This window comes from Hemiscyllium ocellatum, chromosome 12 (assembly GCF_020745735.1).
Source record: "Hemiscyllium ocellatum isolate sHemOce1 chromosome 12, sHemOce1.pat.X.cur, whole genome shotgun sequence".
Classification (NCBI taxonomy): domain Eukaryota; kingdom Metazoa; phylum Chordata; class Chondrichthyes; order Orectolobiformes; family Hemiscylliidae; genus Hemiscyllium; species Hemiscyllium ocellatum.
Genome location: NC_083412.1, coordinates 85,995,403 through 86,011,882, shown reverse-complemented (window position 1 = coordinate 86,011,882; position 16,480 = coordinate 85,995,403). Strand labels below are relative to the sequence as shown.

Sequence of the window (16,480 nt, the reverse complement as noted above, 5' to 3'; positions counted from 1 at the left end):
ATTAACAAAGCAGATCGATGTATTCTTCATCCTTTCTGATTTTATGTTAAAATATATTTATTTTATGAGGCACATTGAATCAACATGATAAATATTGAAATTCCTTCTTGCAGTGATGCTTTCTGGAATTTCAACAAGGATGTTGCCAGGGTTGGAGGATTTGAGCTATAGGGAGAGGCTGAATAGGCTGGGGCTGTTTTCCCTGGAGCGTCGGAGGCTAAGGGTTGACCTTATAGAGGTTTATAAAATCATGAGAGGCATGGATAGGTTAACTAGACAAAGTCTTTTCCCTGGGGTGAGGGAATCCAGATCTAGAGGGCATAGGCTTAGGGTGAGAGGGGAAAGATATAAAAGAGACCTAAGGGGCAACTTTTTCACTTAAAGGTAGTATGAGTATGGAATGAGCTGCCAGAGGAAATGGTGGAGGCTTGTACAATTGCAATATTTAAAAGGAATCTGGAAGGGTATATGAATAGGAAGGGTTTGGAGGGATATGGGCCAGGTTCTGGTAGGTGGGACTAGATTGGGTTGGGATATCTAGTCGGCATGGACGAATTGGACTGAAGGGTCTGTGTCCATGCTGTACATCTCTATGACTCTAATTGGTCCTAAAAATAGAATGTTGTGTAAGTTTTTATTCTCAACAATGGTGTGCCATTAATGTTGTGAATCCTCTCCATATTTCTTTTTGCCAATTTTTGAAGTTGATTTGGCCGAGACTGAATCTTTCCTAATGTTTTTAAAAAGCTCATTCTAATTTGCACAAAACCATGCACTACATTCCCAAATGACCTGGTATCCTTGAACAATGTGGTTTACTGTTGGTTGATTCAATCTGCCACTGTAGGGCACTATTCAGTCTAAAGGATCAAGTACAATTTTGGATCTTCTGTCACAGCAGTGAGGATGGTAAAAACCAATTCTGAGCTTGTTTTGTTTTCTTTTATTTGGGAAAAGAAATGATATCGGAAAATCTTTGTTTTGTCATTATCTTTAGTATTTGGTGAGAAGAACGTCCTGAGTGGAATGATCTGGTTGGAACATGGCCCCTGGAAAAAGCATCAAGTACTTGGAACTGGTACTGTCTTGTGAATGGGATGGTTGTGCCTTTGTTGGGAAGACGATGGAGGAGTTCTGCGACCACATAGCTGTGCACTTGAAAGAGTATGTCAATGAGTATGACAGCTTCGGAGATTTAGGTAAATATTTGTTGAGATCACTCTTGAGTCTAGTCCCAATTGTCTTGTTTGTTTTAATCTTTGTCCCTCACATCCTTTTTCTGATTCCTGTTTCTATGTGGTTCCAGGGGCACTAGTGTCCTCTGATATCTCACTTAGTATAGAGGGAGAACTAGCTATTTGGATACAGAACTGGCTCGAAGGTAGAAGACAGAGGGTGATGATGGAGGGTTGCTGTTCAAACCGGAGGCCTGTAAACAGCAGTGTGCCTCAAGGTTTGGTACTGGGTTCACTACCTTTCGTCATTTATATAAATTATTTGGATGTGAACATTGGAAGAATGGTTGGTAAGTTTGCAGATGACACAAAAATTGGAGGTGTAGTGGACAGCGAAGAAGATTACCTCAGAAAACAATGACCATAGAGTCATAGAGACGTACAGCATGGAATCAGACCCTTCAGTCCAACCCGTCCATGCTGACCAGATATCCCAAACCAATCTAGTTCCACCTGCCATCACCTGGCCTGTATCCCTCCAAACCCTTCCTATTCATCTATCCATCCAAATGCCTCTTAAATGTTGCAATTGTACCAGCCTCCACCACTCCCTCTGGTAGCTCATTCCATACACATACCACCCTCTGTGTGAAAAAGTTGCTCCTTGGGTCTTTTTTATATCTTTCCCCTCTCACCGTAAATCTATGCCCTCTAGTTCTGGACACCCCCACCCCAGGGAAAAGACTTTGCCTATTTACCCTATCCATGCCCCTCATAATTTTGTAAACCTGTATAAGATCACCCCTCAGCCTCCGACGCTCCAGGGAAAACAGCCCCAGCCTGTTTAGCCTCTTCCTATATAGCTTAAACCCTCCAACCTGGCAACATCCTTGTAAATCTTTTCTGAACCCTTTCAAGTTTCGCAACATCTTTCCACTTGGGTTCCAAGTTCCTTGTTAAGAGTTCCAATCCAATTATGCTTGCCGTAGAATGTTTTTGAAGCGGGGATGTGCATGGGTTAAGATTTTTGATTCAAAATGGCAAAATGCCAATAACTAACCTTTTGTTCGCAAGATGTGTGAGTCAGAGTTTAGTGAATTGCAGAGAAGAGACATTGGAGGAAAGACCTTCGTAATGATAGGTGTCTGGTTGACTCCCTAAGTCTTTATTTTGGTGAAACAGTACCAGATATAGGTGAAGCTATGTAAAGACATGCATGGAGTCTTAAATATCCAAACTGATGATTCTTATTTGAAGAGAAGCAGCCATTTTGTATTTCAAAAATTACTGTATATACTTGAGTAATAGTCAAATTTCTTTGCCTGAGTTTTAATGTTAAATGTTTGTGGTCAACTATTACATGGATGTGACTTTTGAGGGGCTGAAATTCATGCCCATCAAAATTCTTACCATATCATTAGCAGAATCCCAATTTATCTCTGAACAAATGAAGAAGACAAAATGAATTATGGTAATTCTGAAAACAGGAGTGGAACACAACAGCCAGTGGACTGGAAGAGAGGGAGCAGAGCGGAACAACCAGCAGACGGGAAAGCTGGAGCGGGCCGTGATGGCTGGCACACTGACTCATAAACGCTGATCTGTTATCTGTGCAGAACTAGAGTCAACTTTAATACAAGATATATGGAAAATTCCAGGTTATTTGGCTAGAACTGGGGGGTCGACTTTTACGTGAGGTTGATTATTACTCGAGTATATACAGTAATTTGTCTGAAGCATTGTGAGAGTTCCAGTGGTGCATTCAATCTTCTCCAAGTGAACTTATGGGAGGGTCCCTAAGCAGCAGTGCAATTCCTATAGTTAGAAGAGCACCAAGGATAAGGACACCAAACCCAAACACTCATTTTGGGTGGCACGGTGGCACAGTGGTTAGCACTGCTGCCTCACAGCACCAGAGACCCGGGTTCAATTCCTGCCTCGGGTGACTCTCTGTGTGGAGTTTGCGCTTTCTCCCTGTGTCTGCGTGGGTTTCCTCCAGGTGCTCTGGTTTCCTCCCACAATCCAAAAATGTACAGGTTATGTGAATTGGCCATGCTAAATTGCCCATATTGTTAGATGAAAGGGTAAATGTAGGGTAATGGGTTACGCTTCGGCGGGTTGGGGTGGACGTGTTGGGCCGAAGGGCCTGTTTCCACACTGTAAGTAATCTAATCTAACAATAAAAGACGATTATGTCAAATAATGAATCCTTTGCTCTTACATTCTCCTTTCAGATGAGTACCAATGCCTCTGGCGGGGCTGTGGCTTCCTGGCTGTAGAAGGCCCCAATGAACTGGTGGTGCACGTAAACTTCCACAGCTATCATGCTAAGCTGAAGTATTTTGGCCTGGAGCTGCAGCGCCTACGTCCAGATCTTCCTGTGTGTTCTCTGGACAACCAGAACCAGAACCTGATTCCAGAGATTGCAGAGACCTTCACCTGTCAGTGGGAGCATTGCGATGTGAGTATCGATTTAGATTCTTAATATCTTATCAGGGTAGATATGGAAGGTTGTTTCCCCTTTTGGGAAAATCTAGAACCAGAGACATGATCTCAGAGTAAAATGTTGCCCATTAAGGACAGAAATAAGGAGGAATTGATGGAATTCTTCTGTATGGAGGACTGTGGAAGCTGTGTGTTTTAAGTATATTCAGGGCTAAGATAGGTAAGTTTTTAATTGGGACTTACTGTTCATGGGAAAAAGGCAAGAATGTAGAAGTAAGGGGTTATCTCCTCAACCATGAACTCATTGAATGGTGGTACAGACTCAAAGGGCCAAATGACTCACTTCTACTACTACTACTTATTATGCTCTTCAGTGTATGTGCTATAATTGGGTGGTTATTTTTAAGAAAAATCAGTGATTGTGTTCATAAGAAATATCCCAGAAGTACAAAGTCTCAAAAGTGGCTAGATAATTTATTCCGCTTTTATGCTACTATAGCTTGCTTTTAACCTCTGTGTGATTTTCATGAAGTTGCTGCATTTACACTTTTAAAACAAATTAAAATTACCATGGAACTTTAGGGTATAAAAACACAAGGATGTTTTAATGATGAAATTTGAGTGGTGTCTGTATGTTTATATTCTGAGTGTCTTTAAGTTGGCATGGACAGGATGGTCCAAATGGCTCCCTTCTATCTATGTCATTTCTATGATTCTTTACCTTTTAATTTTTGATGCTCACTTTATCAAATAATCCTTTCTCGCTCATTACTTCTCTCTCTGTACCTAATTTGCTGCTCAATTCACCCTATTCTCCACTATCCTGTTTCCTCCTCTGTCTTTGCATCTCATTTATTAAGGAAGCAAACTTTTAGTCCTGTCATTTACCAAGGTCCTATTGACCTTGACATAAAATTATCAACCTGCATTTCCTACCATTTGACAATGGAAGCATTTTTGGGCTAAGGATTGAGAGAATCTAATCCCCATTCATGGAGCACGCACCAAGATGCCTTGTCCCTACAAAGTCTGATAACAGAATCTGAGAAATATGTTTTGTTCTTCCTTTTCTAATCAAGAGGCATTGGCCATTTCTTAGTGGGATTCTACAGCTAATTGCCACCCACAGGTTCTTGCTTAGACAGTGCTGGCAGGCTAATATAGTCCAAACAGGGCAGCATTTCAGAACCTGATCATTTCATCGCTTCACACTGTTTATTTTCCAGAGTATATCATTTAAAAATCATTATACTTGAACCCTGACTTTGTTTTATTCATTCATGGAACGTGGACACCAGCATCCCAGGAAAGTTCAATTGTAATACCTTGACTACCATCTAGTATGAGTGTTGGTCCTTTACGTGTCTTGGTGCGTCAAAATCTGAGAGGAGTTTTGGTTATCAGTTAAAGCGACAAGGAGGCTGTCTGATTGACATAACAATCCAACTGGCGCACTGCTGCCATCCTAATGGTAAGGAAACCTGCCATTATACGACATAGAACTAGGAGATATGCTATTTGGCCTCTTGAGCCTGTTTAACTATTTGATAAATCATTGCTGAAAGAGTTGTGGTCTCAACTCTACTTTCCTGTCTTCTTCCCATGCTTATCATTACCTGATCTGGCCAAGACATAACATCAATCCCACACAAATATTTTAAACTCTTAAGTGTCCGCTGGAAATGGCCCAGCAACAACTTAGTTGCAACAAATTTGGAACAACCGGGTCTGGGCAATAAATGCTGACTACCCAAGAATGAAAGGTGTTTAGTTTAGTAAACCAAATTTATCGATATTAACCAATGATTCACTTGAACATCAGCTAGAGACAGAAGCATACTTTACTATTGGCAGTCACTGATCCACAAAACTATCTTGCAAGCATTACTACCTTTAGGACAGAAGATGAGAGTAATCTTGGGGGAAGGGTGTTGAAGAAGATTTTAGACTTTCCGACTTTTATTAGTTTTCAGACTTATTGCCACATGTACTCACTCAAGTACAGGAGTACAGTGAAAACTATATAATTTTGCCATACATGGCGCCATCTTATGTACCAAAGTGCCTAGGAACAAAAAAAGTTTAGGTACAAAACATTATTTCATAGGATTGTAGAAAAATAAAGAAATAGGTTGTAGTTTACGTTGAAGTCTTTCATAGTTTAAACGAGGAAAATAAAGAAATACGCTAAAAGTTCAACATTCAAAATATAATTGGATTTCAGTTTTGTCTATATTAGTCACAGAACTTTAGAAATACCTCATTGTGAAAGAAAGAATTTATAAGTATAAAGTGCCGTTCATAATCATAGGACGCATAGTGTGCTTTACAGTATGTATTTTTAATATATAACTGTATAATGTTGAAAGCAGTAATTTGTACACAGTAATGTGGCAACAAAACAGATTCAGGGTTACTGGTTGAGTGATAAATATTGTCAATTTCCTTGCTCTTTTATGTCAACCTAGCACCTTAGACAATGCAGCACTTTTTCAATGCCTCACTGAAATACAAAATGTGATTTGTCCTCAAGTCTCTAGCTTGGAACTTGATCTAACAGTCTTTTGAGTCTGAGGAGAGAGTGCTGCTTACTAAACCATGCTCACTGAACCATGCTGAACTCGATTTTTTTTATCTTGAGATTTGAAGTGTTCCAATGTGACAGTGCATTGTTTAAGTCTGAGTATTTACTCTGTCAATTGTCTTAACCTTATTTGGAATTTCTACAATGTGAAATATTTGTGAAGTCAAGGTGTTGATATTTGATGACCGTATGTGTATTCAAACCTTCAAATGCAACACCTGATGGCGTAATCCTTGTTATTTTTTTAAACCCCGATTTGAAATACTTTAGTTGTGTATTATAGAGCCATAGAAATGTACAGCATTAATTTACTTTTTGTTTCTAGAGTACATTTGACAACCCAGAATGGTTTTACCGGCATGTGGATATGCATGGACAGTGCACAGATAAAGAAACTCTTCCTAACAAAAATGAAACCATTTCTTGCTGCTGGAAAGGTAACTGGGTGACGCAGATAGTTGGAGCAAGTTAGAAAGTTTGCATTTTAATTCTGGGCTCAAATGTTTTCTTAACCTCAATTTTGTTCATTTACAATTGAAATCATGTTTGTTTAAATCTTTTTTAGACATTAAAGGTAGAAATTCCAGATTTCTTACTGAGAACAGAAAATACTGATGATAATCAAGGGGGCTGGCTGTGGAGAGAGAAAAGATTTAATGCAATGCATTCCATTTTTATTTCTTGTTCCTAGCATCTGCAGTACTTTACTATTACTTTTATTTTTAGTATTGTTGGACCAAAACTCACTTGCGGCCTAACAGACCTTATTTCCCAGTTCTGTATTGATGAGGTATGCATCACAGCAACTGTGGAATGATGGCTCTCCCCTCCTCCTCCTTGCAGCACCCCAGTGTGGAATGCCCCTGAGCCTCACTGACCACATTCCCAAGGCATTGTTTCGTGGCAGGCAAATTCTGTCTGCTGTAATTTCCTCCCTCTGACTCCATGAAGTTGGTTAAAAATCACACAACACCAAGATTGTAGTCCATCAGGTTTGTTTGGAAGTAATAACTTTCAGAGCTCTGTTCCTTCGTCAGGTAGCTCGTGAGACAGGATTATAAGACACAGAATTTATAGCACAAAATCATAGTGTCATGCAACTGATACAATATATTGAACTTGGTTGTAGCACTTGAGATTAAAGGGCTGACTCGAAGGTGGAAGACAGAGCATGGTGGTGGAGGGTTGGTTTTCAGACTGGAGGCCTGGACCAGTAGTGTGCCACAAGGATCAGTGCTGGGTCCACCACTTTTCATCATTTATATAAATGATTTGGATGTGAGCATAACAGGTATAGTTATTAAGTTTGCAGATGACATCAAAATTGGAGGTTTAGTGGACAGCAAAGAGGGTTACCTCAGGTTACAATGGGATCTTGATCAGATGGGCCAATGGACTGAGGAGTGACAGATGGAGTTTAATTTAGATAAATGCGAGGTGCTGCATTTTGGGAAAGCAAATCTTAGCAGGACTTACACACTTAATGGTAAGGTCCTAGGGAGTGTTGCTGAACAAAGAGACCTTGGAGTGCAGGTTCATAGCTCCTTGAAAGTGGAGTCGCAGCTAGGTAGAATAGTGAAGAAGGCATTTGGTATGCTTTCCTTTATTGGTCAGAGCATTGAGTAGAGGAGTTGGGAGGTTATGTTGCAATTCCAATCTCCTTGCTATCGGAAAGATGTTGTGAAACTTGAAAGGGCTCAGAAAAGGTTTACAAGGATTAGATTAGATTAGGCCAAGGTTGGAGCATAGTGAGAGGTTGAATAGGCTGGGACTGTTTTCCCTGGTGCATCGGAGGCTGAGGGGTGACCTTATGGAGGTTTATAAAATTATGAGGAGCATGGATAGGATAAATAGACAAAGTCTTTTCCCTGTGGTGGGGGAGTCCAGAACTAGAGGGTATGGGTTTAGGGTGAGAGGGGAAAGATATAAAAGAGACCTAAGGGGCAACCTTTTCACTCAGAAGGTGGTACGTGAATGGAATGAGCTGCCAGAGGAAGTGGTGGAGGCTAGTACAATTGCAACATTAAAAAAAGCATCTGACTGGGTATGTGAATTGGAAGGGTTTGAAGGGATATGGGCCAGGTGCTGGCAGGTGGGAGTAAATTGGGTTGGGATATCTGGTTGGCATGGACGGGTTGGACTGAAGGGTCTGTTTTCGTGCTATAGATCTCTGTGAGTCTATGACTGCAACTGTTGTTTTAAATTGCTCACTTAAACAATATGATGATCAGAGGATTAGATGGGGTAGACAATGAGCGTTTTTTTTCCTAGGATGATTAGTTCAGCGTGTACGAGGGGACATAACTACAAACTGAGGGGTGATAAATTTAAGAGAGATGTCAAAGGCAGGTTCTTTACGCAGAGTGGTAAGGTGTGGAATGCACTACCTGCTAATGTAGTCAACTCAGCCACATTAGGGAGATTTAAACAATCCTTAGATAAGCACATGGATGACTTTGGGATAGTGTAGGGGGACGCGCTGAGAATAGTTCACAGGTCAGCGCAACATCGAGGGCCGAAGGGCCTGTTCTGCGCTGTATTGTTCTACGTTCTGGTGAAAGTTCATGTGAGACTCATTCCTAACAAAAGCTGAGAACTCTTCTTAACATCCCTCCAATATTTATCATACTGCTGATGCCTTCTAAAACAAATCTGACCATTATCTTGGTGCTGTTTCTGGGATCTTGTTATGCGCCAATTGCTTGCCACATTTTTAACAATAGTGTCTGTACTTCAGAAGTACATTGTGAGTTATAAAGTGCTTTGGAGTGTAATGTTTGAGACAAATGCTTCTTTCTTTCAGTCCGAAAAGATGTTTTTAAATTTAAAGAAAAATACTAACCACAACTCAAATATAGCATTCCCTGCTATGAAGTTGAAGTGTCAGCTTATAATTAGACGGTCATGCAGTTCGATCTTTTGAGGCAAGGGCACAACTAATTGACTAAACTGATAAAGGAAGAAGATTTTGTCAAAGATTCTGTCCAATGCTTCAGTTTTCATAGAATACACCAGCAGCGTATCAGAACTTCAAAAAGGTCAGGAGCAGAGGTGACTGTAGTAGCCGTCACTCAGGAAGAAGTGCTGGGGAAGCTGAAACGCCTTAAAGAACTACACCCCCAGCGTTTTGGAAGGAGATAGCTGAGGAGATTCTAGAGGCATTGGTGGTGATCTTTCAGGAATCACTGGAATCAGGCAAGATACCAGAGGACTGGAAAATGGCTAATGTAACATCCCTGTTTAAGAAGGGAGGGAGCCAGAAGACAGGAAATATTAGGCTAATTAGCCTGACCTTGATCATTGGTAAGATTTTACAGTCCATTATTAAGGATGAGATTGCCAAGTGCTTGAAAGTACATTGTAAAATAGGGCAGAGTCAGCACAGCTTCATCAAGGGGGTTCATACCTGACAAGTCTATTAGAATTCTTTTGAGGAGATATCGAGCCAGTTAGACAAAAGAGAGCCAGCGGATGTGATCTATTTATATTCCAAAAGGCATTTAACATTGTTTCACACAGGAGGCTGCTAAATAAGATCAGAACCCATGCCGTTAAGTGCATGGATAAAGGATTAACTTACTGGCAAAAGGTAGACAATAGAGATAAAGTGGTCTTTTGCACATTGGCAGCCAGTGCCTAGTGGAGATCTCAGGGGTCAATGTTGGCGCCACAACTATTCACATTATATATTAAGGGTCTGGATAAAGGAACTCAGGGCATTGTTGCTAAGTTTTCAGATGACACAAAGATAGGTGGAGGGGCAGCAGGAAATTGGTAGAAGGTCTTCAACATGCCAGATGAGTGGGCAAAGAAGTGGTAGATGGAATACATTGTGGCAAAGTGTGAGGTTATGCACTTGGGTCGGAAGAATAGAAGTGTAGTCTTTTTCGTAAACAGGAAAGGCTTCAGGAATCTGAAGTATAAAGGGACTTAGGAGCCCTAGTTCAGGATTCTCTTAAGGTTAGCATGCAGGTTCAGTTGGTGGTTAGGTAGTCAAATGCAGTGTTAGCATTCATTTCAAGAGTGTTAGAATACAAGAGCAGAGATACACCAGTGAAGCTGTATAACGCTCTGATCAGACTGCATTTGGAATGTTGAAAGCAGTTTTGGATCTTGTGTCTAAGGAAGGATATGTTGGCTTTGGAGAGGGACCAGAGGACGTTTACAAGAATGATCCTGGGTATGAAGGGCTTGACAAAGGAGCAGCAGCTGAGGACTCTGGGTCTGTACTCGAGGGCACTTAAAAGAATGAGAGGGTATTTGATTGAAACTTATAACATACTGAGAGGTCTAGATGTTGAGAAGATGTTACCACGAGAAAGAGAGACTAGGACTCGAGGGCACAACCTCAGAACCTCAGAAGACCCTTTAGATCTGAGATGAGGCAGAATGTTTTCAGACAGAAGGTAATTAGTCTGTGAAACTTATTGCCACAGAAGGCTGTGGAGGCCAAGTCATTGATTAGATATAAGACAGATAAATAGCTTCTTGATTGGTTATGAGATCAAGGGTTATAGGGCAGGCATGTGAATAGGGTTGAGAAACACATCATGCATGATCGAAAGATGGAGCAGAATCAATGGGCTGAATGGCCTACTTCTTCACCCATAACCTATGGTCTTATGGATAGCGGTTTCCAACTTGATTTGTGGGAAATATTTTTGCTTTCCCTCTCCCAATGTATCCCTTCAGTGTATTGTTTTAATTCTAATGAAATGGTCATTGAATGATTGGCACAGGCACAAAGGGCTGAATGCAAATCCCCACCACCAGCACAAATCTATCCTGTAAGATAGTAGGAAAATATGTACATTTCCAGACATTTCTAAACTTGTTTTTCACATTTTATTCATGCTCCAGGTTGTGGTGCTACATTTAAAATCAAGTTTAAACTTCGTGAGCACCTGAGGAGTCACACACAGGAGAAGGTTGTCTCCTGCCCCAACTGTGGAGGAATGTTTTCCAACAACACCAAGTTCTATGATCATGTTCGCCGGCAGACCTCAAACGAACGTATGTGGTTCTTACAACTGAATAGTTAATTTCTAAAACAAATTAACTTTAGGGTTTTGCTTTAGGAAGTTGTACCAAACTTTCTAGTCACTATTTAGTTCATGTGTGTGTAACCATGGATGTATTGAGGATGGGAACTAGCAGAGGATGTTTCTGTGGTTGAATATTTCTCTGCTGTCAGTAATTTCACAGGTGAAGAATACCCACATGGCTTGGAAGCCACAAAATCTTCTATTTGTTTCTGCCTGAGGACTGAGGAGTGGCAGATGGAGTTTAATTCAGATAACTACGAGGTACTGCATTTTGGGAAAGCAAAGCTGAGGGAGTGTTGCTGAACAAAGAGACCTTGGAGTACAGGTTCATAGCTCCTTGAAAGTGGAGTCACAGGTGGATAGGATAGTGAAGAAAGCTTTCCTTTATTGGTCAGAGTATTGAGTACAGGACATTGGTTAGGCCACAGTTGGAATATTGCGTGCACTTCTGGTCTCCTTCCTATCGGAAGGATGTTGTGAAACTTGAAGGGGTTCAGAACAGATTTACAAGGACGTTGCCAAGGTTGGAGGATTTGAGCTACAGGGAGAGGCTGGACAGGCTAGGGCTGTATTCCCTGGAGCGTCGGAGGCTGAGGGGTGATGTTATAGAGGTTTATAAAATTATGAGGGGTATGGATAGGGTAAATAGACAAAGTCTTATCCCTGGGGTGGGGGTGTCCAGAACCAGAGGGCATAGGTTTAGGGTGAGAGGGGAAAGATAGATATAAAAGAGATCTCAGGGGCAACTTTTTCACGCAGAGGGTGGTACGTGTATGGAATGAGCTGCCAGAGGAAGTGGTGGAGGCTGGTACAATTGCAACATTTAAAAGGAATCTGGATGGGTATATGAATAGGAAGGGTTTGGAGGGATATGGGCTGGGTGCTGGCAGGTGGGACTAGATTGGGTTGGGATATCTGGTCAGCATAAACGAGTTGGACCGAAGGGTCTGTTTCCATGCTGTACATCTCTATGACTCTATTTCGCCAAATGGAGTAAGCTGGGCCTCTATATCACCTCTTTCCTGAAGACATAACTTAACTGAAATTTGAAGAAGCAATAATGCAGTTTCTGATTTTTTTAATGCATCCTAGTAGTGAAGCAGATAATCCTCACATTTATGATGTTATGTCTGTTTCCTGTGCTTCTAGGTTTGTTGAGAGCCTGAGTTTTTTTGTTTCTCATGTATTATGGAAAGAAAGATTGACTTTGATTTCTATAGGGAGACAGTGAGGTTTGCAGATGCTGGAGATCAGAGTTGACAGTGTGTTGCTGGTAAAACAGCAGGTCAGGCAGCATCCGGGGAGCAGGAAAATTGATGTTTTGGGCTGAAGCTCTTCATCAGGATGCAGGACCCCAGCTCAAAATGTTAATTTCCCTGCTCCTCGGGTGCTGCCTGACCTGCTGGGCTTTCCCAGCAACACACTGTCAACTTTGATTTCTATAACTTCTTTCTTGTTGATTAGATCCCTTTGGCCCAACAAGACCACACCGACCCTCCAAAGAGTAACCCACCCAGCGCCATTTCTCTCTGACTAATGAGCGATTTAGCATGGCCAATTCACCTGTCCTACACATCTTTGGACTGTGAGAAGAAACTGGAGCACACCAATGCAGACACAGGGAGAATGTACAAACTCCAAACAGACTGGAGTCTGGAATCAAACCTGGGACCTGGTGCTGTGAGGCAGCAGTGCTAACCACTGAGCCACCATGCTGCCCACAAAGTTGTTACTTTGTATTAAATAAATCAGAGAGTTTTTGTAAGTGAACTCTTGTGAACCATGTCTCTTGTGAACCGATGGAAGCATTCAGAAAAAAATCAAGGTCAAGAAGAAACCTCCAAATCAGGAAGAAGTGAATCAACAGATCTGGTTTACAAACAGCCTGGGAAGCTGTTTTCCCATTTTTGCACTCTGTCCATATGCACTTTTCCTTCTATTTGAGTGTAAAAGTGTATTTATGTGGGGTTTAGAGTTTAATTTGTAGAGTAACTAGTTATAATTGTTTGTTCACAGAGCATACCAAGTGCTTTACCGCTGATGAGGTACTTTTGAAGGATGGGGTTTATGGTTAAGACAGTTGGTCTGCAATGAGACTAATGTCAACAGAGTTCAATTGCTGCACCAGCTGAGGTTGCCATGCAGGGCTTTCACCTTTCCCTTGTCTGATGCATGAGAATTCTTCAGTTAAACTGTCAAAAGTTGTTTTGTCTCTGATGAGAGAGCAGCCCTGTGGTCCTGTAGGACCTTTTCATTTTCACTTTTGCCACCATTGTAATGAGTGAAGGTAAAATATAGCACAGCATTGATTCAAAGGAGAAGGGGAATTCTCACTTCTGTATGAACTAAAATTTAACCCTTTATAAGCTAAAACAAAAACCTGCTTGTTATTTCATTGGTGGGTGTAAGACCGCTTTGTGCCCATTTTGTATTTTCTGCATTATCATCAATGTATAACAGAAATAAAGACTTGCATTCATGTAGTACCTTTCCCATAATGAAGATGTTCTGAAACACTTTATAACCAATTAAGTAATTTTGCACTCAGTGCTGTAACATTGGTTGAAGAATAAATATTGGCCAAAACTAATTGGGATAACTCCCTAACCAAAAGAAAACTCTAGAGGCTGGAAATCTAAATTAAAACAGAAATTTCTGAAGAAACTCAGCATATCTGGCAGCATCAGTGGAGGGAAAGCAGAGTCAACGTTTCAGGTTCAATACCCCTTTTCAGAACTGATTGTAGCTAGGAAAAGATGGTATATATGCTAAAGAAGGGAGGGATTGGGGGAAAGAGTGTAAACAATAGGTGGAGGTGAAATCCAGAGAGACAGAGACAAAGGAATGGATAATTGTGAGCCAAGGACAAAGAGGACTAATGGAGATCATTAGTGGATGAAAATGGTTTGGCTGTAATAAAAGCAGCCCATGTGATGAGAAGGCCTAGGATATGGGGGTGGGTAAAGGACATGGAAGCCTGCTGAGGATTTTAGGAAGAAGGTAGAAGTGGGCTGTTCGGGGTTGGGGGATTGTGAGCTTGGAGGCTGTGTGGGGTAAATTACCAGATGGATCAAATTCTGTCACAGAGAGGAGCAGAACTTCTTCAAGGTGGGCATACTTGGAAGAGATGTTGCAGTTAGTTAAACACTAAATGAAAAACAAAGAACTGCAGATGCTGAAAATCTGAAACAAAAATAGAAATTACTGGGGAAATTCACCAGGATCACAGGACTCACAGTGTCGACTGTGCTTTCTCCCCACAGATGCTGCCAGACCTGTTGAGTTTCTCCTGCAATTTCTGGTTTTTTTTGGGTGGGGTAACTCCCTCTCTCCTTCAAGCAAGTGTGTTGTGATCTTTCATGTCCACCTGAGAAGCCTTTATTTCATGTCTCATTAATAGAAAGTACTTGCAAAACTATAGCATTTCCTTAGTACTACGCCAGTCCAGATGTTTGTGCTCAAGACTATGCAGTGGGAGTTGGAGTGACAAAGTTGGTGTTCTATAACCATTGTAATTGATTCAGGTTTACACATTTAAATATACTCTGATGATGATAAGCATTAATGCTGATATGGAAAATGACCATGTCTTTTTAAAATCATGACTCAGGTCTTTAAGCAAGGATCTAAAACAATCCTTGTCATTCAAACAATCCAATCATGCTATCATTTAATACTTACAGAAACCTTTAACCCTGTACCTTCCCTGTTACCCTAGTCACAAAGACTATTTCTTTGCAACCTTATGTCTTTGGCATTGCATAGAAATGGGGCATTCTGCCTAACTAGTCCAAGCTAATGTCTGTGGTTTGCTTGAAACTCATACCCGCTCCATTTCCTCTTACTCCATCAGCTTGTGGGCAGGTGCCTTAATTTTTCCTTGTTGGCATATTGCTGAAATTTCAAATCCTGAAAACTTCATATAGTTCCTACTGCTTATGGTCAAAATGCATTAGGATCAGTTCTTTGCATTCCTGCACTACAAACATGTTTCATTGGGAATACACTTCTATTGAATACCTGGAATACACATTTACAGCAGTAGAAGGCAGTCTGTTCAATAGGAAACTGCAATATGTATAAAACGTAATCAAAGTATATCTAAACTTACAAAGTACAGTCCCCTGCTCACAACCTGTTCTGGTTTTGCACAAAATGAATTTTCCAAGTTATTCTGACTTTTGATTTATAAATGTTGATTACGCTGAACAGTACTTCATTGTCTGCCTCTTTTCGCTGGGGGCTTAATTTGATACACAAATTTATTAATTTAATGTCTGTTACTGCCATTATTGCTTTTTATGTCATATGGGGACAATCTCCAACAGGAAAGCAGATATTATTGTCTCTTGACATTCAAGGGCTTCACCATTGCTGAATCCCATACTATCCCAGGAAGGGTTACCAATGACCAGAAACTGAACTGTGAACTGGACCAGCCATACAAATACGGTCATTGTAAGTGCAGATCAGAGGCCAATGATTCTAAAGTATGTAACTCTCCCTGTCCACCTTCTGAAAGGCACAAGTCTCATAGGTGATTACAACACAGAAGTAGATCATTTGACCCATAATATCTGCAGCAGTCAACAAATATCTGACTAACACTGTTTTGCAACTCGTGGCTCGTAGCCCTGGAGGCTGTGGCAAAGCATGTGAATGCCTAAATACTATTTAAGTGTTACAAATTTTCCTGACTCAGCCATCCTTTCAAACAGTGAGTTCCTGACTCCCACCACCCTCTGGGTAAAAATCATTCTTCAAAGTTTGGGAAAAGATTTGTAGCTCGGGTGCTCGTTGTTGTGGTTCTGTTCGCCGAGCTGGGAGTTTTTGTTGCAAACGTTTCGTCCCCTGTCTAGGTGACATCCTCAGTGCTTGGGAGCCTCCTGTGAAGCGCTTCTGTGATCTTTCCTCCGGTATTTATAGTGGCTTGTCTCTGCCGCTTCTGGTTGTCAGTTGCTGTCCGCTGCAGTGGCCGGTATATTGGGTCCAGGACGATGTGTTGGTTGAGAGAATCAGTGGATGAGTGCCATGCCTCTAGGAATTCCCTGACTGTTCTCTGTTTGGCTTGCCCCATAATAGTAGTGTTGGCCCAGTCGAATTCATGTTGTTTGTCATCTGTGTGTGTGGCTACTAAGGATAGCTGGTCGTGTCGTTTCGTGGCTAGTTGGTGTTCGTGGATGCGGATTGTTAGCTGTCTTCCTGTTTGTCCTATGTAGTGTTTTGTGCAG

General features: G+C 41.2%; 1 protein-coding gene across 2 annotated transcripts in view; it reads left to right on the top strand.

Annotated features, from left to right (window-relative positions):
- Positions 1-16,480, top strand: part of LOC132821188 (histone H4 transcription factor-like) — a 49,643-nt gene that overhangs the window by 12,338 nt on the left and 20,825 nt on the right. For both annotated transcript variants that reach the window (XM_060833830.1, XM_060833829.1), the window contains exons 2-5: positions 998-1,199; positions 3,410-3,636; positions 6,530-6,641; positions 11,065-11,217. In XM_060833830.1, coding sequence (XP_060689813.1) covers positions 1,043-1,199; positions 3,410-3,636; positions 6,530-6,641; positions 11,065-11,217 — 649 coding nt within the window. In that variant the 5' untranslated portion in view covers positions 998-1,042. The remainder of the gene's footprint in view (positions 1-997; positions 1,200-3,409; positions 3,637-6,529; positions 6,642-11,064; positions 11,218-16,480) is intronic.